We start from the raw sequence: 22,286 nt of genomic DNA on the forward strand, positions 1-22,286 counted from the left end.
TAAGTTCCAAGTATATTTTACTTTTTGTTTTACACCTTCAAGGTTAAAGCAAATCTTGAGAATAACCTATTTCTTTTTACCATTTAAAAAAGGAATTTAGATCCTTATCTGAGCCAAGGCACTGACAGGCAAAACAGATCCTCAGTTTAAAGTTTCAGTTTACATTGGAGATCAGAAGTAAATGAAAACTTACATATCACACAAAAAAAACAAACTCAAACATTTCTTGTCTGAGAAAGCAGGCTTTTGACAGGTTGGGGACACATTCTTGACACGCCCCCCTTCCCTCAATGAAGTGCTCAACTCATCCCCAGAAGCTCACCGAACCAGATGACTTTAAAGACTGAGGCTGGAGATTTACAGGACCTATGGTGATGATGGAGGAGAAGATGGAGGAGTGAAGGTGGAGGAGTGAATGAGGACGAGGAGGAGGAGGAGGGGGAACTGGCTAATGCTGGCAAGATAACCCTACTGGAGCTGAATTATTTCCTCCCCAGTTTGCCAGTAGGATTTTACCCTCCCCTGCATGGGTAGACTGCCGGTTCAATGCAGGAACCTGTAGGTACAGGCTTGAGACCCCTTCTTTTAGAACTGTATCCACCCTGGCAGCAATGGTATGACCTGCCCTCAACGACCTTACTGGGGTCTGCCTGATCGGCCCCAACAGTGCCAAGCACCACCTAATGGCTGGGAGGACGTACATCCAATCTGTCCTCCTCTTCTCCTCATAGTGGAACTGCTGAGCTGCCATCCCTCTGTCAGAGGCTCCTGCTGCTGACTGGCTTAGCGGCAGCCAATTCCAAACCTGGGACCCAACACCCACTGAAAGTTGGTGAGCACCACATTCTTCTTCCACCTCCCACCCCCCCCCCCCACCCCACCCAAGCCTCTGGTCTCAGCTTGATCCCTGCTGCCTCTGAAGTACCCCAGCCAAACAAAACAGTTCGTGCAACATGTCCTGATGTTTATGAATCCTAGTATGACAGATTTGGGACAAGACTGGCAAAGCAACCATCATATGTAATTCTTCAAATGAAGATCTGAAGTTAATGCAATAAAAAAGGCAAGAACTGCAGATGCTGCAAAACAGTAAAACAGAAATTGCTGGAAAACTCAGCAGGTCTGGCAGTAACTGCAGAGAGAAAGCAGAATTAGTGTTGAGTCCAATGTCTCTTCTTCATTGATACTGCCAGACCTGCTGAGCTTTTCCAGCAGTTTTTGCTTCTGTTTCTGTAGGCTGCAAGGCTACAGAAAATCCTCATTCGGTGGAGATGGGAATGCTTAAATCTCCATCAACCTTTCCACAAGGAGCAAACAGGGTGTTAATAGTCAGATAATCAACACAAAGTGGATATTACAGCTCTAGACAGTAGTTTAATTCAGATCTGCTTATGCATAAACAGAGGTAATATAATGTACTTGAAATATTTCAGGAAGCTTTCTTTTCAAGAATACACAGGAAATAATTACTCAAAGCAATAAATTCATGGTAACTGTCCCCATATTAAAACTGTACTACAAATAATTTGATTTTCATGTTAAATTTCTGACCAGCTAAAGAGACAGACGACAATCCAGAATGGCTGCTCCCAACTCAGTGCTGGCACCAAGTCTGCACAAAGAGGTAACAGGTGATGTGGAAGAGTCATATTCAAAGTAAACTGAAACTGCAAGCCTCTTGCAGTTAAAAGCTGCAATTCACGAATCACCCAGGAAGTGGTGAAATCTGGTGTAAACCTGAGCAGAGAAGAGGGCAAAAGTGAGTTAAATAATATGACCAAACTGAGTTTGAAAAGAAAACAAAAGCAATGCATCTATATCTGAAACTATACTGTACAATAATTATGGCCCACTACCATCTTTTGAAAATTCCCTTCTTCCAACTATTACATCTGACTCCTATATTCGGGAGAGTTGGTATTCAAACCATTCCTGGAGGTCACTACTAATGTCTACTGTTGGCAAATAATCAGAGGCTGGGAAAGCGATCATGAAGAGGGTCTTCACATCAGTTTGCCTGTTCACTGTCTTGCTATTTGCTGCAGTTCAGATCATCTCCATGCAAAGCATGTCTTGAGAAGTATGCTGCAGACAATGCAATACTGGCTAACATGGGAACAATGAGAGCATAAACAAACAGAAAATGCAGGAAGCATTCAGGACAGGCAGTGTCTATTGGGAAAGAAACAAAATTAATGTCTCAGGTTGAAGGGTGCCCATCAGAACGATCACCAATTCTGATGAGGTTATTGACCTGTAATGTTAAATCTACACCTCTACTCACAGCTGCTGCCAATCTGCTGAGTGGCTCAAATAGCTTCTATTTGAATTTCGGACTTCCAACTACATTATCTTGCTTTCATCATAAACATAAATACTCTCTCAGCTATCTTATTGTCACAAAATACAGCTGATCAGAAATGAACAAGCTGGACTTTGCTACTTAAAATTTTACCTTGAGTAAAATTAACATTAAGAAACTTACATCAAAATAAGGTATCCGGACATCACGAAGAAGAGTATTGTACATATTTAGTTTTATAGATAACTGCTAGAGTTTAGATTTTTAAATAGTGGCATTCCAGGGTTTTTTTTGACAATCCTTCTGAAACAATGACTTAATGCAGTATTTGTAGAAACTGTTTTCATTGTGGAAGTTTACAACAGATGGGGTACTATTGAAGGCCATTATAACTTGATTTTGGTTCAGGATAATTAAAGATGGATTTCAACTGGAATCATGACAAGTATAAGAACTAGGAGGAGGAGTAAGCTGTCCGGCTCTTCAAGCCTGCTCCGCCACTCAATAAGATCATGGAAGATCATTGTGGCCTCATCTCCACTGACCTGCCCTTAATTCCTTTACTGTTCAAAACGTTATCTTAGCTTTAAAATAATTTTCTGAGGAAGCCTCAAATGTTTCACTGGGCGGGGAATTCCATCGATTCACAACCATCTAAGTGAAGAAGTTCCATCTTAATTCAGTCCTAAATTTGCTCCCCCTAATTTTGAGGCTATGCTCTCATCCTAGTTTCACCTGCCAGTGGAGGTATCCACTCTACTTCTATCTTATCTTTTCCCTTGTAATTTTCTATGTTTCTACAAGTTCCTCCCTCATCCTTCTAAATTCCAATCGATATAATCCCAGTCTACTTAGTCTCTCCTCATAAGCCAACCATCTCAACCCTGGAATCAACCTAATGAACTTCCATTGCACCCCCTCTAGTGCCAGCACATCTTTTCTCAAGTAAGGAGACCAAAACTGCATGCAGTAACTCCAGGTGTGGCCTCACCAGCACATAATACCTCCCTTCTTTCAAACTCAATCCCTTTAGCAATGAAGGACAAAATTCCATTTGCTTTCTTAATTACTTGTTGCACCTGCAGACTAACTTTGTGACTCATTCACTGAGGTCCCTCTGCACAGCAGCATGCTACAATTTTTACAATTCAAGTAACAGCCCTTTTCACTGTTACACCTACTAAAATAGATGTCTTCACATTTATTAACATTGTACTCCATTTGCCAGACCTTTGCCCACTCACTTAAACTATGTCCTTTTGCAAAGCTTCACAGTCCTCTGCACACACTGTTCTACCACTCATCTTAGTGTCATCTGCAAATTTTGATACACTATACATGATCCCCAACTCCAAATCCTCTATGTAAATTGTGAATAATTGCGGTCCCAACACTGATCCCTGAGGCGCACTGATCGGCAACCAGAAAAATCACTCATTTATCCCCACTCTGCTTCTTGTTAGTTAACCAATCCTCTATCCATGCTAATACATCACCCATGCGCATCTTCATGTTATGCAGCACCGTGTCAAGTGCCTTTTGGAAATCGAGATATACCACATCTACTGGGTTCCTGTTGTCCAATGTGCTCGCAATGTCTTCATGCTTAATTAATCTACGAGAATTTTATGATCTGCCCTTCAATGAACCCATGCTGCATCTGCTCAATGGGACAATCTCTATCTAGATGCTTTGCTATTCCTCGATACCAGAACTAGCATTTTACCCACTACAAAAGTTTGCTATCTGGTCTATAATTCCCCATCTTTTATCTATCTCCTTTTCTAAACAGTAGTGACACATTTGCTGTTTTCCAATCTGCTGGAACTGTCCCAGAGTCCAGTGAATTTTGGAAAATTACAAGTGCATTTGTTATTTCACCCACCATTTCTTTCAGCACCCTGGGATGCATTTCATCAGGGCCAGGAAACTTGGCTATTCTTAGCTCCAACAGCTTCCCCACGCTACCTGTTTCATGATAATGATTGTTTCCAGGTCCTCACCTACCTTTGTCTGTGTGTCAATTACTGGCACGTTATTAGTGTCTTCCACTGTGAAAACTGCTGCAAAATGTCTTTTCAGTGCCTAGGCCATTCCTGACAAATAGCTTGTGCCTGAAACGTTGACTCTCCTGCTCCTCAGATGCTGCCTGACCTGCTTTGCTTTTGCAGCACCACACTTTGACTCATTTTCTCATATCCCAAAACTAAATCCTCCTTTTCATCCTCTAAAAGACCAATGTTTACTTTAGCAACTCTTTTTCATTTTATACATTTATAATAACTTTTGCTATCAGCCTTTATTCTCCTAATCCATCTTACTTGCATTTTACAGCTTTTTTTGTAAATTTCTGTTGACCTTTAGAGCTTTCCCAATTTTCTAGTTTCTTGCTGATCTTGGTTGCTTTGTATGCCTTCTCTTTCAATTTGATAGCCTCGCTTTCCTTCGACACCCATGGCAGATTACGCCTTTTCCTACAGTCCCTCCTTTTCACGAGTACATACACTTTTGCTGAGCACTTTGAAATATTGCTCTGAAAGTTCTCCACTGTTTGTCAACTGTCCCACCATAAACTCTCTCCTTCTCTACTTTAGCCAATTCCTCCCTCATACTATTGTAGTCTTCTTTAAGCACAAGACCCTGTTATTGGATTTTGTCTTTGCACTTGCCATCTGTATTCTAAATTCAACCATACTGCAATCACACCTACCAAGAGGATCCCTAACTATGACATCATTAATTATTCCTGTCTCATTACACAGGACCAGATTGAGGACAGCTTGCTCCCTTGTTAGTTCCAAGGCCTGGTTTACAATCACTTGTTAACGATCTTAGTAGATGATAGCATTAGACAAGTCAGATCCCAGAATGGAACCTTCATTTACTCACTTGTGGGACATGGGTATCATTGGGTGGCCAGCATTTATTGCTTAAATCTAGTTTCCCTTACAGGTGGTGGTGAGCTGCTTTCTTGAATCGCTGTAGCCAAAATGCTGTAGAGTTACCTACAATACCGAGGGAGGGAATTCCAGGATTTTGAGCCAGCAACAGTGAAGGAACAGGATCTAAAAAAACTCAATCTGAGTTTTCTCAGCTAACTTCAATTCATGCTAATGGTCTTCAATGTTTACTCCACCTATCATAAATCATAGTAATATTAAATTTCCATTAACTCACCAGGGGTCTCTGTATTTAGTTACTGCATTTAGAAGGGCTCGTTTTAAAAAACACTCAGAGCTTTCATAAAGTACATTTTAAAACCCAAATGCTGAAAATAATATTTATTTACAAACACGTCATCACAACCTTCAAATTTACCAGGAATTGTGTTCCTAAGTGTTCCGGAGGGTCATCGGTAGCATGCTTGTTTTTACTTCAAAGGGTTGAAGGTTCAAGTCTTATTTCCAACATTTACTCACCTCGTTTTTAAAACTAACATATGTGGGATTTGAGTGTCACTGGCCTAGACTGGCTTTTATTGCTTTTCCATAATTGCACTCAAGGTCAGGCTGATGAGATGCCTCCTTGATCACAGCAGTACTGGAGTCTAGTTATACCACAGAGCTGTTCAGATGGGAGATTCAAGATTTTGACCCAATTACAAAAAACTAGGTATCAACCTGGCAAAAGTACAACCTAAACAAAATTCTGGTCATTGGTAGTGAATACTTGTGCTCCAGACTTACTGTGCCCTTAGTTAAACTATTCCAATATAGCTATATCGCTTCTTACACCACCAATGCCACTGTACATTATTCATTGTCTGTACTTACAGAATGCTGATCTCATGTGAAGAATTAACATCCAGCACAAATGATTCACATTTTAGAATTTGAAACCCAAATCCTTGACATCTGTATCCATTAATGCTCATTGAAATCACCGAGACAGTCAGTGGTCCAACGTTTTCAACCTTAAAACTCCTTCTAATGGTCAAGTTGAGTTCATTTCCTTTTGACTCTGGAATAAAGAGAATTTAGTAACTACAGTGATGTCAGGTATTTGTATAACATTATCAAATCACACCCTGCAAGCCTTTTTCACACTGGTCTGTCAAAGCCAAAATGGCAACCATCTCAGTTTCCATAACATCTCCTGGGAGTTATCAGGAGATACTAGATGATTATGAATGCTCTTATAGTCCTTAAAATAATCATTTCTAATCTCTGTACAGAGTCTTGACACATTAGTCATGATTTGGAGATGCCGGTGTTGGACTGGGGTGTACAAAGTTAAAAATCACACAACACCAGGTTATAGTCCAACAGGTTTAATTGGAAGCACACTAGTTTTCGGAGCATTGCTCCTTCATCAGGTGGTAGCGGAGGCTCAATTCTAACACACAATTTATAGCAAAACTTTAGTGTGATGTAACTGAAATTATACATTGAAAAATTGATTGTCTGTTAAGCCTTTTTTTTAAAAAGGTTTTGTGATTTACACATGAAAGAAGTGAAGCTTAACAGACAATCAATTTTTCATAGTATAATTTCAGTTACATCACACTGTAAATGTTTGCTTTAAATTCTGTGCGTTAGGATCGAGCCCTCCACTACCACCTGAAGGAGCGACGCTCCGAAAGCTAGTGTGCTTCCAATTAAACTTGTTGGACTATAAGCTGGTGTTGTGCGATTTTTAACTTTGACACATTAGAGCAGACTTGTTCCATGTTTTTTGAACACTAAGAAAGTTCACTATATAGGTGCGCAACACACCAAGTAACTTCCAGTATACGTCCATCAACGTTCTTCATGAGCACAGTTCTATGAAAATACCAGAGTCCTAAGAGTTTTAAGCTATGGCTTAGTGGCAGCACACTTACCCATTTAACAATATAAAACCATACAGCACTCATGAACTCCATTCAGTTCATCACACCTGTTTTTAATGTAGCCATCCAATTAATCTCACTTCCCTGGTAATTGTCCTCAGTGCTGTTTTTTTGTTTATTTATCATTTTCACTTCTGAATGTTATACTGAATCTGTTTCCAGCACATTTTCCAAGAAGTATTTTCCAGATTATTAGAACTTGCAGTTTGTATAAAAGCCTAGTCATGTCCTTCCTGGTTCTTTTGCCACTTATCTTGAAAACCATGCCCTTCACATTACCAAACCTTCAGCAAGTGAAAACAGTTTACTTACTATCAAAACCTCTCATGACTTTAAACTTCCTCAATCTTCTCCAATTGATGAATAATCCCAGCTTGTTCCTCATTGCACAAAATTGAAACTAATCATTCCTACTACTGTTCTAGTATAGATCTCCCTGGTTTAAAGTACATTCTGAAAATGTGTTTTCATTAAAGCATAGTTGAGAAAGCAGTATATGTAGCTGAGTAGCGTTGCCAGCCATCTTGCTTTAGCATGATTAATACGTATGCAAGCACTGTTTTCAAGCATTCACTGTGGAAACTACATTTGCAAGGAAGCGCAATGCATACACCAGGAACCATAATGGCAAGTACAACACTGCACATGCATCAAGAATCAGTAAAAACATTAAAAGAGCAAATGGGTGAACTATAAAAAATGTTTATTCCTGTCTGGTGCAAGAGTGCAAAGAGAACAGTGGCCAAACCATGCCTTATGAGGGAAGTCAGAGATAGTATCAGATATAAACGAATCATACAAATTGGCAAAGCAAATTTGAAAATTGGGAACAATTTACAACTCAGCAAAGGAGCTCCAATGGATTAAGAAGGGGAGTTGGAACTTTTCCCCCAGGGTGGAAATATCAAATACTAGGGAGCATAGGTGAGAGGGGGCAAGATTAAAAGGAAATGTGAGAGGCAAGTTCTTCTTTAAATACAGACAGTGACACCTACCAGGGGGTGGTGTAGAAGCAGATACAATAGCAATGTTTAGGAGGCATTTAGACAGACATATGAACAGGCAGGAAATTGAGGGATATGAGTCAAGATTAGAGTGGTGATGGAAAAGCACAGGAGGTCAGGCAGCATCAGAATAACAGGAAAATCCACGTTTTGGATAAAAGTCCTTGACCATGTGCAGACAAATGAGATCAATTTAGAATGTGATCATGATTGGATGAGAAAAGAGTATGAGAACAAGGGAAACATAGAATTGACTGCAAAAGTTTTTGTTGATAAGTGTTATGAAGATGTGGGTGTACATTAAGAGAGTTAAAAGCAGAACTACCGGACACAGCACCAACTGTTCTCAATAAGGCAACAATTGCCTGAATACAAAAACAAATTCAAATTCAGCCAGTTTAAAGGATACCCCAAAAGATATCAACCTCCGATCCACTTTGAATTGAGTATATCGACAATCTTAAAAGCCAATGACACAATCCGATGCTTTGGAGGTAAAAGACCAGGGGAAATTGAACAGTTGAGAGGAGAACTGACAAACCCCAACATGCAAACAGACTACCTGAAAATAGCTCTCCTAAAAAGGTACGTTTTTGATTAGTAACCGGTGATGAAGAAATTCCGAAAGACGACGACACAGGAATATCCAAATAGAAGCACGAAAGCTGCCTGGTTTTGAGATAAGAAGTGTTGTTTGCAAATCTCAATTGGGAGTTTTATCGGACTAATATTATAGTAGGGAAGGTAAAAGATAGGTTAGAGGAAGAAATTGTAAATAGCGGTTAGTTAATTATTCTCTGTTGTACTTTAAGAAATAAAGTTGTTAATTTTTACTTTAAATCGTTCTTGGCCACTCGGATGTTTTTTTAAAAAACAGATTACTGCATTACTGGGATAAATCTTTTCTGTGTTGCTGGTTTTAAATTAAACAGGAGGGTTTACTCTGCGTCGTAACAATAAGCAAAGAAAAAATGATCGATGAAAACTAAAGCAAGTCCCTTCCAATCAGAAACAGGAGAATTTATTATGGGGTATAAATAATGGGCTGACAAACTAAATTCCTACTTCACTTCTGTCTCCACAAAGAAAGACACGAATAATGGAACAAAAATGATGGGGTACAGGGGAGTTAGTATGAGGCAGGAATTGAAGCAAATTTGTATTTGTAGGGAAATGGTGTTAGAGAAATTGATAGACTAAAGCCTAATAAATCCCAAGGGTCTAATAATCTACATAGCAGAATTCTTAAGGAAGTGGTGGATGATGGATACATTGGTGGTCATTTTCCAAGAGTCTTTAAATTCTGGAATAGTTCTTACAGATTGGAGGGATGCTAATATCAGCCCACTGTTTAAAAAGGGAAAGAGAGAGAAAAACAGGCCAAGTTCTGCTCTTATCACCCACATTTCTATGTTTCCATGTCACTATGTCTCCAAGTCGCTTTTATCTCCATGTTTCTATGCTTGAAGAACTGCCGGAATTATATTTAACGATGATGCTGTTGAAAAATCATTCTGAAGTGTACCAGAATGCCATTCAGACACTTCTAGTTCAAAACTCGGTTCTGTGGAAAATTGTGCATTTGTTTTGCTGTGCAGTACTTTAGTGCAAGTGCACTACTTGAAACTAACTCTAATCACATCTAATCAAATGTATACCTGTAGTTTAATTTCCCCAGTTGCTGAAAGGAAAACCATTAATTTGTAAGTATAGTGTACTTAGATATCCTCAGAAAGGTGAGTGCATTACTGATAACTCCATGAACTCTGCTAAATCTACAATTCAAAAAACCAGGATAGAATAAAGTTCAATAGTCGAAGTGTAACTCCTTTACGTGCCACAAGGTTATAACTGTTGTGGTAAGTGAATGTAACAAACTAGAGGTTTGGACTGAAGGTCAATTCTTTAAGTGCATCTGTAATTTGGCAGAAAACTAGAAGTCTCTTCAAGAATTTGAAATTTAAAAGGAGGATGAAGTGGCTTCAAATGATTCTTTTATCAGAAGTAAGGCTAATTTGAGCATTTCTGGCATAGGGGAAATTTACCTATCTGAAATAAAAATTCCACTGATCTGGCACCTTCTGTAGAGGGGACCAAAAAGGTTACCATTTCAAGTTCAGTATGATTCTTTCTTGAAATATTAACTCTTTCTCTTTCCACCAATGCTGAGTTACCGGGAGGACAGCACTCCAAAAGCTTGTACTTTCAAATAAACCTGTTGGACTATAACCTAGTGTTGTGAGATTTTTAAACTTTGTTAGACACAGGATAAACCCCTCTGCTAATTTAAACCCGACACAGAGAAGCTCACCTCACCATAAACTGTTAAATTTCGAGCTGTAAAGAACCATCCCAGATCTCACTATTTAAAGTGTAAATTAACAATTTTATTCTTTAAGTCCAAAGAGAACATTCGACAACTATTTACAGCTCCTTTCTCTTAAACCTATCTTTACCTCCCACTCTACAATACTGGTCTGATTAAAAAAAGATCTGATTAAGATTTACAAAAAAAAGGAAAAGAAAAAGCTGTTTGGCTCGCAGTCTGTTTTTGTTGGTGCTCTTTGCAATTCTCCCCATAACTGTTCAAAATGTCCGATTTTATATCCCAAAACATCGGATTATTTCATTGGTTTGAAGTCATCAAAACATTAAATTCAAATTCGATTGGATTCTGGTCTCTGGGGTATAATTTAAACTGATTGACCAAATTTGAATTTGTTTTTGTACAATGGCTAACAACTCCAGCTATTTGTTTCAACCAAATGTTACATTTTTAAATTGTTCAGCACACTGGGCTGTCAGTCCTTGCCAACTTCCTCTCTCAAAAGATACAGTACACACCTACACCTCCACAACACTTTGTACACCCCAATCCAACACCAGCCCCTCCACATCAGAGTTTTCCCAGGACTTTGTTTTTATTTCAGATTACCAGTAATTTGCAGTATTGTGCCATTATATAACCTGAGTCGATTGATGATGAAGCAAGTGCTAACTCCAGTGTTCGAGCTGCATTCTTGCAAATTCAAAGGCTATTCCTGACGAAGGTTATTAACGGTCAAGTCTACAACATTGACAAGATGTGGAAAAAAAAATCACCTAACAAATTAAATTTCTGTAGCACCAGTTTCTGGGTGTAAGGCTGGGAATATTAGGTTAAGGCAGATTAATTGACGTAGTGGATTCTGAGAAACTGTGTAGCCTTTTAACAGTAGGTAGAACTGGGAGACAGAGTTCAAAATAAAGAGGCCTCATGTAAGTGGTACCTGAAAACTGGCACCATTATTTGAAAATGGAGGAAAAAATATGCAAGAAATTACATGCCAGTCAGTCTAATTTTGCTGGTAGGCAATTTGAGGGACAGAATTTATATGCACTTAGAGACACACTGACTGATCAGAGATGGCCAGCATGAATTTGTTAAAGGAAGGTCTTCTGACAAATGTACCATTCCCTTTGAAAATGTACCCAGTAGAGTAGTTGAGATAACACATTTGACGTAATCTATGTGAACTTTAGCAAGGCTTTTAATAAGATGCTTCATGGTAGATTGGTCAAGAAAGTAAGAGCACATGGCAAAGTGGCACATTGGATTCAAAATTGGCCAAGAGGCAGGAAACAGATGACAATGGTACAGGTACATGTGAAACTGGAAGCATGTTTCCAGTGAGGTGCAGCAGGACATGGTGCTGGGACCCTTGCTGTTTGTGGTGGATGTTAATGAAATAAACTTAAGTGTAGGGTGTATGATCAAAAGGTTTGTGGATGAAGTGAAAATTGGAAGAGAATGACAAAAACAGCTGCAAACTAAAGGAGGACTTCAATGGACTGGTCAGCTCGGCAGAGCAATGGCAAATAGAATTCAACCCGAAAAGGGAGGGGCAATGCATTTGGGAGGGTTAACAAGACAAGGGATTACACTATGAATGACAGGATCCTGGAAAGGTCTGAAGATCAGGGGGGTTTGTGCATATCCAATAACTCGTGAAGGTAGCAAAACAGGCAGCTGTGGTGGTTAAGGGAGCATATGGGATACTTGCCTTTATTAGCCGAAGCCTAGAATGCAAGAGCAGACAGATTATACAAGGCAGGACAGAAACAGTATAAAATGCTCATTCAGTCACAACTGGAGTAGCGTGCGCAATTCAGGTCACCACATTATAGGAAGGATATACAGAACGACCTAGATTATCCAAGTGAGATGGGCTGGGTGTATTTCATTCGGATGACTGATCAGGGTTCCCGTGGTGACAGCAACAGCAGGAGCAGGATTCCCGTGGCCACTCTTTTTCTGTTCCCCCCGCCAGCCCAGGCTGCCTGCACTCGCTGTGCTTTCATTTAAATTTTAAAATTTTTTTATGGAACCTTGAGATCGGTTAACCCGAAATTTGAATAATTGATATTTGGATAACAGAGATATGTCTAATTGCACGAGAGAGAGCGCGGAGGAGATTTATCAGGATGCTGCCTGAGCTGGAAGGTCTGAGCTATGAACAAAGATTGAATAGGCTGGGATTGTTTTCCTTGGAGCAGCAATGGTTGGGAGGAGTCCTGATAGAGATGTCAAAGAATACAAGGATGGATAGGAATGCACTTTTTCCATTGGTAGAGGAACACCTGAGGATATAAATTTGAGTGAATGAATGATTTTTAGTGATCAGTGAAATATAATAGAATACAGTGAAAAGCTTTCATTAAAGGAAAAACAGAAGACAGAAAAGTTGAGAAAAAATATTTTCAGAAAGCTAATGGTGGGAGATTGGGACTTCATGTCTGAAAGAATGGTGAGTCAGAAACCCTAATATTTAAGGGATGTTTAGTAATTCACTTGCACTACCATTGCCTCCAGGACAATGGGCCAAAAACTGGAACACAGGATTAGTGTAGTCAGATCTTTGCTAACCAGTGTAAATATGATGGATCAGATATATCAGTGGGCGGCACGGTGGTACAGTGGTTAGCACTGCTGCCTCGCAGCGCCAGATACCCGGGTTCAATTCCCGACTCAGGCGACTGACTGTGTGGAGTTTGCACGTTCTCCCCGTGTCTGTGTGGGTTTCCTCCGGGTGCTCCGGTTTCCTCCCACAGTCCAAAGATGTGCAGGTTAGGTGAATTGGCCATACTAAATTGCCCGTAGTGTTAGGTAAGGGGTAAATGTAGGGGTATGGGTGGGTTTCGCTTCGGCGGGTCGGTGTGGACTTGTTGGGCCGAAGGGCCTGCTTCCTGTAATCTAATCTAATCTAAAAAAAATCCCTCACACGGTGTACATATCTGAATCGGAGGAGAATTTTCATCTTTCAGGTGTATTAGTGTGTGGAAATCTTCTATCGAAAGAACAGTGGAGGTTGAATTGTTAAACTTATTAAAGGCTGGGTTAAAAAGTGTGTGCGTCTGTCTCTCTCTGTTTGTGTATTGAAACACATCCAGATCAGTCACAATCATTGCAAAGATACGAAGGGCCAAATGACAGATTTAAGTCCTACATTCCTAAGTTTAACAAACACATTAAATTCATTAACTGTAAGGCTTTAATATCAAAATTACAGGATTATAACTCACTTTTATTACATGCTTTCTTATTGGAAAGTTTTATTCCAACTTTGACATTTTTCCTGAAATTTGTTGCCCATAACTGAATACTTCAACTGAAGTATTCATCTGATTAATATTCTATCATCTGATTAATATTCTACAAATATTTAGAATAACTTCTGAGGTTTTGTATTCTCTGCCTTTATCAAAACGCCCTCAAATTATCATGATTTGGAGATGCCGGTGTTGGACTGGGGTGTACAAAGTTAAAAATCACAACACCAGGTTATAGTCCAACAGGTTTAATTGGAAGCAGCGCTCCTTCATCACGTGGTTGTGGCTGACAACCCCCTGATGAAGGAGCGGCGCTCCAAAAGCTAATGCTTCAAATTATCACGCTACTTTCAAAGATTTACATACTCGTGCCCCTAGGTGTCCATTCCTGCACCCAGCAACACCACCTCCATAAATCTGGTTTGTAATGCCTCTCATGTTTTTCCCAAAATGAATCATTTCATACTTTTCTACATAAAATGTCATTTGATGTGGGTCTGCCCCTCAACCGGTCTATGTCCTCCTGAAGTTGGTTATCATATTCCTCGTTGTTTAATGCCTTTTTGAATTTTGGGTGATCAGTGAATGTTGAAATTATGCTGTTTATCCAAATTAATAAATAAATATCAAAAAGAGCAATGGTCCTATCATCAATCGCCGAGAACTCCAACTCTCAGAAACAAAGGAGTCATTCTAGGTCTACTCCACATTCTCTGCAATAGCCAATCATTTACCTCATCGCCATTTTCTTAAATGATCCCTCAATGTCATTGGTATTGAGAAATCTATTGATGTTGATCTTGAACATGCTCCAGAACTGAGCTTCCCTCGCCCCTCTCGGGTGGAAAAATCCGAACATTCATTACCTGATAGGATTGAGAAATATCCTCAACTCAAAATACTCTGCACCTCTACTTGAAAAATGCTTTCTGTTCCTTGGCTAATTTTGCAGCTATGCTGACATTGGTCGCTTTAGTTTGCTAAAAAGTCCATTATATGGCATTTTGACAAACATAAGAAAACCTACGAAAGCATCAACCCTTTCCATCAATTCAAATAACTCAGTTAATTCAAACAAATTGCCTTTAACAAATTATAGCTAAATTTCTGTAATGGCCCATGGTTTCACTAAATATCAATTAATTTTGTCCTGGAGGACAGTCTCCGTTTCCATCACCAATATTAGTTTGGCCAGTCTATGTTGAGCATCTCTATTCTGCTTTTAAGAAGAAAGCGATATTTGTAATAATCCAGTCCTTTGACACTATTCCATGACCAAGGGAAAATTGGAAAACTGGAATCCAATCTTCACAACTTTGATTTGAGAAAATAAACTAGGATTGCTGTACCTTTGAAAATACTTTCTATCAGATGAGACATTAATCAAGTTGCTAGGCAACCTGCCCTGACACATTATGCAGCTTGTTTGGAGAAACACTCACTTCCTCCTACTTAACTCCACAATCCAACTTCCAAGTCCAACACCTAGAATTAGGGAACTTTTATCGATTTCCTCTACTTGCCATTTGTAGAGGAATGTATGGCACTAATTCAGTTAAGGCAAAGTCTATTTGTCTTTAGGAAGTAGATGATGCTTTCACCAATAATCATGCTTCAATAATTGATTTACCACCATGCAACTCAATGAACTGCCAACGAAAAGTCTGAGTAGTGATGCTGCCATCTTATTCAATTTCTCTCAGTATGTGGAATCATGGAAGTAGCAGCAATGGGTTAATTGGTTACAAAACAGAATACAGCAGGGATTAAAACTAAATGCTCAGGGTGATGGAAGGTAGCAGTTGGGAACTTCATAGGAAGAGGTGCTTACACCACAGCTGTTCATGATTTACAAAAATATCTAAATCACATTTATCAATAGCAAGCATAACTTGGGGATGACATTTATTGGGGGCATAATAACACTGAAGAGCATTGTAAGGAAATGCAAGACATTGTTAGTAAACTTGAAAATTGTGCATGCAAATGGCAGTGTATGCTGATTTGGGCAAGTGCAAGGTGGTATATTTTGTTAGAATTAGGAAAGATGCGTATGCCTCGGGAGAATTAGATTCTAAACTGGGTATAGGAGGAAATGCAAATAGGGAGATACATGCACAAAATAAAAGATACAAGTTCTACAATGCAAAAAAAAGGTACCACTTAATTTCTAAAGCAACAGAACTGAAAAACAGGACCTTACATTATGCTTAGATGGACTACTTGTAGGACTGCGTTCAATTCCAACCTTCATTTTACAAAAAGGATACAGAGACAGTACAGAAAATGTGAAAACGTAAGAACGTTGACAAGGACAATACCTAACTGGCTTTAACTATCAGATTGGCTGAATATGCGGTCACTCCTTACTCTAGAAAAATTAAGACTGAAATATAATCTCTTGGAGGCCTCCTCCAAGGTGTACAAAACTAGAGGCCATAAATAAAAGACAATTAATAAATCAGAGGGAATTCAGGAGCAACCCCTTTACAAAGAAAATGGTTAATGCTTCTACCACAAACAGCAGTTAAGGCAAAGCTAAATAAACACATAACAGTGAAGAAACAGGAGGATATGTTGCTTGAATTTGACAAGTTAGATGGCTGCAGGCTTCCGGGAAGCATAAACAATGCAAGGGGCTGAATGCCCTTATTCTGTGCTACAAATGACTGAGATTAACTCAATGCATTCAACACACCTGATTCCAGATCAAAGGCTTCACATTACCTAAAGATATTTGAGCGTGCTCTGATCACAAAGGTCAGTGTAGCCCTTTTTGAAGTGCTAACCAGGATTTGTAACTGATCTCAGAGTTAGAAGGTTATGGATCAGTGGCCCAGTCTGCCAGTTTAGTGTAGTGTTCAGAAAATACTCCACATCAGGTGCTGACCTTTGCAAGTGAAGCTAAACAATCATAAGGCACCAAACAGAAGAGAGTAAGAGGCATGTTTTTGCCAATACATTTTCTTCTCACAACACTCCTAAAAACTATCTTGTCATTTACTAATGGCAGTTTGTGGAACCTTACAATGTGCAAACTGGCTACCATATTTCCTACAATACAAGTGACTACACTTCCAAAAGTACTACATAACTAAATCTTCAGGATATTGTGCAATATGAAAAGCCCTATATAACTGCAACATTTTTGCTATTGTCAATATACTCATGTTATTGCAAGAAAGTTGTCCAAAGAGTAGAGCAAATTTCAGAGTAAATTCTCTCACCATACAAAGCAATGATCCTTGCGTTAACCTGGTTGTGTCCCTTACCTGCTGTATTTTTATTATATTCTGGTCAAGATTTCATGCCCCCCACCTTTTACTGCCAACATCTGATCAATGAGGAGTGACATTTATCAAGGAAATAAGTTAACACCCTACAACCTTCCATTCAGTCTTTTGCAGAATTCATTTATCTAACAATCAATAAAATCAGCACATATTAAGTACTTCTGTACAACTGACATTCAGCAAATACCCACACCACAAGTAAATAACAACAGTTCTAAAGGCTCCCTTTCAGTTTTAACTTCCAAATGACAATATCACTGCCAGAAAAGAGAAACAGCCATCAGTACAAAAGCCCAAAGACAGCTGTTTGAAACTTTGGAATATGGAGAAACCTAAAGTGTGAGTAAGGCATTACTGCAATTTATAACAAGGCCTCTTACTGGCGAACAAATTTTGCTTTGCTTATGCAAAAAACTGAATACTTTGACTTCAACTGCACAATATTTAGTGTTTACTTATTCTTGTAGTACAACCAACTAAACTGGGTGGCTGATTCAAAAGGCAACTTTTAAGACATTAGTCATTTATTGCTCAAATGAAAAACTACATGATTTAGCTCTGCTTACTTGGAACATTTTAACATTTGTTTCAGATACCTACTGCCTCTACATTCCATGAGTGTGGATTCCGGAACCTTAAATCGAAGTGATCCTGATGCTCCAGGCAGCTTTCCTCCCACTTTCAGCACCTCAATAGCCCCAAAGCCTTCCATAGTCACCACATCGAGTACAGTAAGGTTGTTTCTTTAAAAAAGAAATAACAATCTTACGTGTGACAATTTTGAACCATTTTTTAAAACAAAACTCAGACCTGTGCTTAACAAGAGTACCTTACAAACAAAAAGTTATATCATAACTTTCTTTTTAATTATATTATCACTAAAACATACCCTTATAAGTTTCTAAATTAAGAAATCTAATGCAGATTTACTCATGCCTTTACAAGTCACAAAGAGATAGGGTTTACATTATGGTAGCAGTGCTGTATTAACCATACCTCAATTGATACTTGAAGCATGTGTCATAATTCACTTAAAATTAGATATTTATTGGAGTTTTTAAACTAAAAGAATTAATTTTACCTTATCAGTATGAGTGACGTGACCAGGCCGTGTGTAACTGGTGTGAACTCAACACCAACCTTCCTCATTTCCAGAGGCTGTAAAGTGAACTGAAGAATGCCATCCCTTTGCTTGCTGTCCGGTTTGACGTGTTTGGGACCCTATTTCATTATAAATATCATACAATTATTTCCTCTGTACCATGATGGAGGATTCTGTTTCATTAACATACACTTTTCTGACAGTCATTATAGTCAGACCACATATTGAGTTTCCATCATTGTGTCGTATAAGTTAGAAAATACTAAACGGTAATCAAAAAAGTAACCAAAAGAAGTGATATCTTAACTGAGTAGGGGTTCACACTGTTGATTGCTATGCACCCCAGGTTCCTCATTATCTATCAGGAAACAACAAATAAAAGGTGCTGGACCATAAAGGGATTGGAGTGGGGGGTGGTGGAGAGAGAAAGAGAATAAAATCAGTGAAATTATTGAATCAAGGTCAGAGCTTTCAGGGTCCTTCGCTGATCACCAGTCACAGATTGTGTGTACACTATTCTGCACAAACCTCAATCTGGCATCTTCTCCAGTTTCAGGTCCTCCATAACACAGATTTGTAACATCTGTGAACTGGACAAGCAATAAGGCTGGGAGAAAGTGAAGACTCCAGATGCTGGAGATTAAAGTTGAGAGTGTGGTGCTGGAAAAGCACAGGTCAGGCAACAGAGAGCAAGATCGACATTTCAGGCAAAAGCCCTTAATCAGAAATGAGGCTTCTCAGTCAAGATGGGTGGAGAGATAAATGGGAGGGGTGGGGCTTGGGAAGGTAGCTGGGCATGTGATTGGTAGATGGAGGTGGGTGTAGTGGTGATATGTCAGAGAGGAGGGCGGAGCGGATAGATGGGAAGGAAGATGGGCAGGAAGATGGGCAGGTAGGACAGGTCATGAGGGCATTGCTGAGTTGGAAGGTTGGAACTGGGATAAGGGAGATCAGGAAACTGGTGAAATCAACATTGATCCCGTGTGGTTGGAGGGATCCAAGGCAGAAGAGGAGACGTGTGGCGATGGAGGCAGCCCAAGATCTGCATGTCCTTGGCAGAGTAGGAGGGGGAGATTTCAACCACGGGGCGGTGGGATTGGTTGGTGCGGGTGTCCTGGAGATGTTCTCTGAATTGCTCTGCAATTAGGCATCCAATCTCCCCAATGTAGAGGAGACCACATCAGGAGCAACGGATACAGTAAATGACGTGTGGAACTGCAGGTAAAACTGATGGATGTGGAAGGCTCCTTTGGGGACTTGGATGGAGGTGAGGGGGGAGGGGAGGGTGGGTTGTTGGGGGGGTCATGGACCCGACAACAGAGTCACGGAGGGAATGGTCTTTACAGAAAGTAGATAGGGATGGGGAGAGAAATATATCTCTGGTGGTGGAGTCCATTTATAGGTGGTAGAAATGGCAGAGGATGATGCGATGTTTATGGATGTTGATGGGATGGAAGGTGAGGACTGGGGGTTCTGTCCGTCTTGCGGTTGTAGGGATGGGGTTCGAGGCGGAGGCGCAGGAAGTAGATGAGATGCGCTGGGAGGGCATCATCGAACACATTGGAGGGGAAATTGCGGTCTTTGAAGGAGGCCATCTGGTGTGTTCTATGATGGAATTGGACCTTCTGGGAGCAGATGCGATGGAGGAATTGGAAATAAGGGATAGCGTTTTTGGAGGAGGTAGGGTGGGAGGAGGTGTAGTCCAGATAGCTCTGGAAGTCGGTGGGTTTGTATATGATGTCCAAGTTGAGTCGGTCACTGTTGATAGAGATGGAGAAGTCTAGGAAGGGGAGAGGGGTGTCTTGAGATGGTTCAGTGAACTTAAGGTCAGGGTGGAATGTGTTGAAGTTGATGAACCTTTCAACCTCCTCATGAGAACATGAGGTAGCGCCAATACAGTCATCAATGTCGCGGAGGAAAAGGTGGGGAATGGTGCAGGTATAACTGCGGAAGATGGACTGTTTCACATAACCGACAAAGAGACAGGCATAGCTGGGGCCCATGTGGGTGCCCACGGCTACCCCTTTAGTCTGGAAAAGCAATAAGACTGTTCAACCTATCAAAGTATGCTCACTGAGACAGAGTCCAAAGCAGAAATACAAAACTGAAAACGATAAATTACAATGAAATGGTTCACAGGAATTGAAGTTCAGTGAGATATAGATGGTATGAAAGGTAGATTAAAACAGCTAGACATTAAAAATAAAAGTACTTGAAATAAAATCAAAATGGTGGAAATACACGGGTGAAGCTACATTTGATTTTAGCCAATGGAATTTTGTTAGTACTCAGTAAATAAAAGAATCATTTTAAAATGCTTAACAGCAATTTTCTTCTTAGGGAATGAATTTCCAACTTTGTAAAATGAATCGATTTGAAATGGCAATGAACACTTACCATGTTGTTACATCCTAACTTATTACTGAATGCATCAGCCCCAACTTCATACTGTTTTCGTGCAGTAGTAAATATACAGGTCATGCCATTGGAGTCACAAGAGTTGAGTCCACCAGCAAGCAATGCAACAACATGCAATGAGAGCACAATATCTCCACTGCATTTTGTATGATTGCACAGATGCATATACCAAAGCTATTGTCAAATTTCCTCCTTTAAAATGCGGAGTACCAATAACTTCACTGTTATATTTATGCTAAGTCTCATTTAGTCACATCCATCTGGAAAAATTGGCCTAAGGGCAGCTTTAGAATAGATCATAGAACATTTTTCCATAACAAAATTTAATGAATTTAAATATCAAACTGACAGGATAAAAAATATCAGGAGGTTTTCATACATTAATTACCACACCTTACATTTAACAAAGCATCAGGAAACCATATGGAATTGAACTTGCCTTTTCGTCAAGTGTCTTCAACAGCATAAATTCATTTGTTGTGACATTAATGTCTTGTCTTAGTTCATACCTATTAAAAATTTAAAGAATTGGATTACTTGAAATCTTATTAAAAAACTGGAAAAACATGCAGTTACACACACAGATTATACAATTGGAAATTCTATTTTCTCCATCTACATTCTCACTACATTAGCAGTAATTCATAAACACCACCAACTGGAGAATAGCTGTACTGTGAAAATTGTACTTTCTCTCTACTGTAGGCATTCATTTGGGCACATTATTCAAACATGGCTCTAAATTAGATAGAGGTCACATTTTATTTGAAGACAAATATTAACCATGAGGACCCAAGATGGCAAACCGAGCATGCAGTTGAAACACAATAGAATATTGCATCTTTGGTTATCAGTAATTTAAGAAAAGGCTGATCTCTATCAGGAAGCAACATGGGTCACACAAGCCATGTTAATTGGGTTGGTGGAAAATAAAATGGATTAAGCACCAGGGTTCCCACTCCTGACTATTCAGTGGCCCTACTGGAAACGGGATGTACAGACATAAACTTGCACACATTGTTCCACTGATGGCCCAGACTCTCTGTACAGTTATGCAGGAAAACTGCGCCTCTGGATTTATATTTCCAGGGGTAGACAAGATTTCAGAAAGATAAGAACTTTGAAATTAAGAAACACTAATTTACTTGGTCAAAATTTGAGATGGCAAAGGTTGTTTTTACATTCTATATAGTTCAGAATAAGTTTATGGGTTGGACAGGACAACATTAAATGCTTAAGCGGAAAATAATACAACCCAGTTGAATTAAATCAGCTATTTTCTTAATTGCACTACACTTGTAATAAAGTTTTTTTTTACCATTTCTTCAGGAGGACTAAAACATCTTCTGGATTTGGATAATAAGCAACTGGCAATAGTTGCACTGTGACTGGTAGATCTGATGGGTTCTTCAAAATAAAGTGTTTTATCTGAAACATCAAAAGAATGTCACATTATAGCGGAACTCAAATTGGATAATTCTTAAAATTGAGCACTAGTTTATCACTCTGGCTTGGACATACACAACAAACAGATGGGTAACACTACACAAACGTATATGCGTAAGAAATAAAGCTGGTAATGACACGCAAATACGGTTCAGATTGATACCTAGAATAAGTGATTTTAAAGGTTAGACACTCTGGACTTGTTTCCACTGGAGTTTGGAAGAATGAGGGGTGTCGTGACTCAAATATACAAGAACCTGACAGGATTTTCCCTTTTGTGGCTGAGTTTAGGACGAAAGGG

The 22,286-nt window shown here is 39.5% G+C and overlaps 1 protein-coding gene across 2 annotated transcripts in view; it reads right to left on the reverse strand.

Moving 5' to 3' along the window:
* tmem131l (transmembrane 131 like) overlaps positions 1 to 22,286 on the reverse strand; it is a 173,004-nt gene that overhangs the window by 28,986 nt on the left and 121,732 nt on the right. For both annotated transcript variants that reach the window (XM_087999180.1, XM_087999208.1), the window contains exons 18-23: positions 21,858 to 21,967; positions 20,979 to 21,048; positions 18,101 to 18,240; positions 17,620 to 17,762; positions 6,076 to 6,262; positions 1,552 to 1,737 (exon numbers count right to left, since the gene is read on the reverse strand). In XM_087999180.1, the coding sequence (XP_087855306.1) occupies positions 1,552 to 1,737; positions 6,076 to 6,262; positions 17,620 to 17,762; positions 18,101 to 18,240; positions 20,979 to 21,048; positions 21,858 to 21,967 (836 nt within the window). The remainder of the gene's footprint in view (positions 1 to 1,551; positions 1,738 to 6,075; positions 6,263 to 17,619; positions 17,763 to 18,100; positions 18,241 to 20,978; positions 21,049 to 21,857; positions 21,968 to 22,286) is intronic.

The sequence above is a fragment of the Chiloscyllium plagiosum genome, unplaced genomic scaffold (genome assembly GCF_037043375.1).
Source record: "Chiloscyllium plagiosum isolate Xiang-an unplaced genomic scaffold, Cpla_swu_hap1 HiC_scaffold_1, whole genome shotgun sequence".
NCBI classification, from domain to species: domain Eukaryota; kingdom Metazoa; phylum Chordata; class Chondrichthyes; order Orectolobiformes; family Hemiscylliidae; genus Chiloscyllium; species Chiloscyllium plagiosum.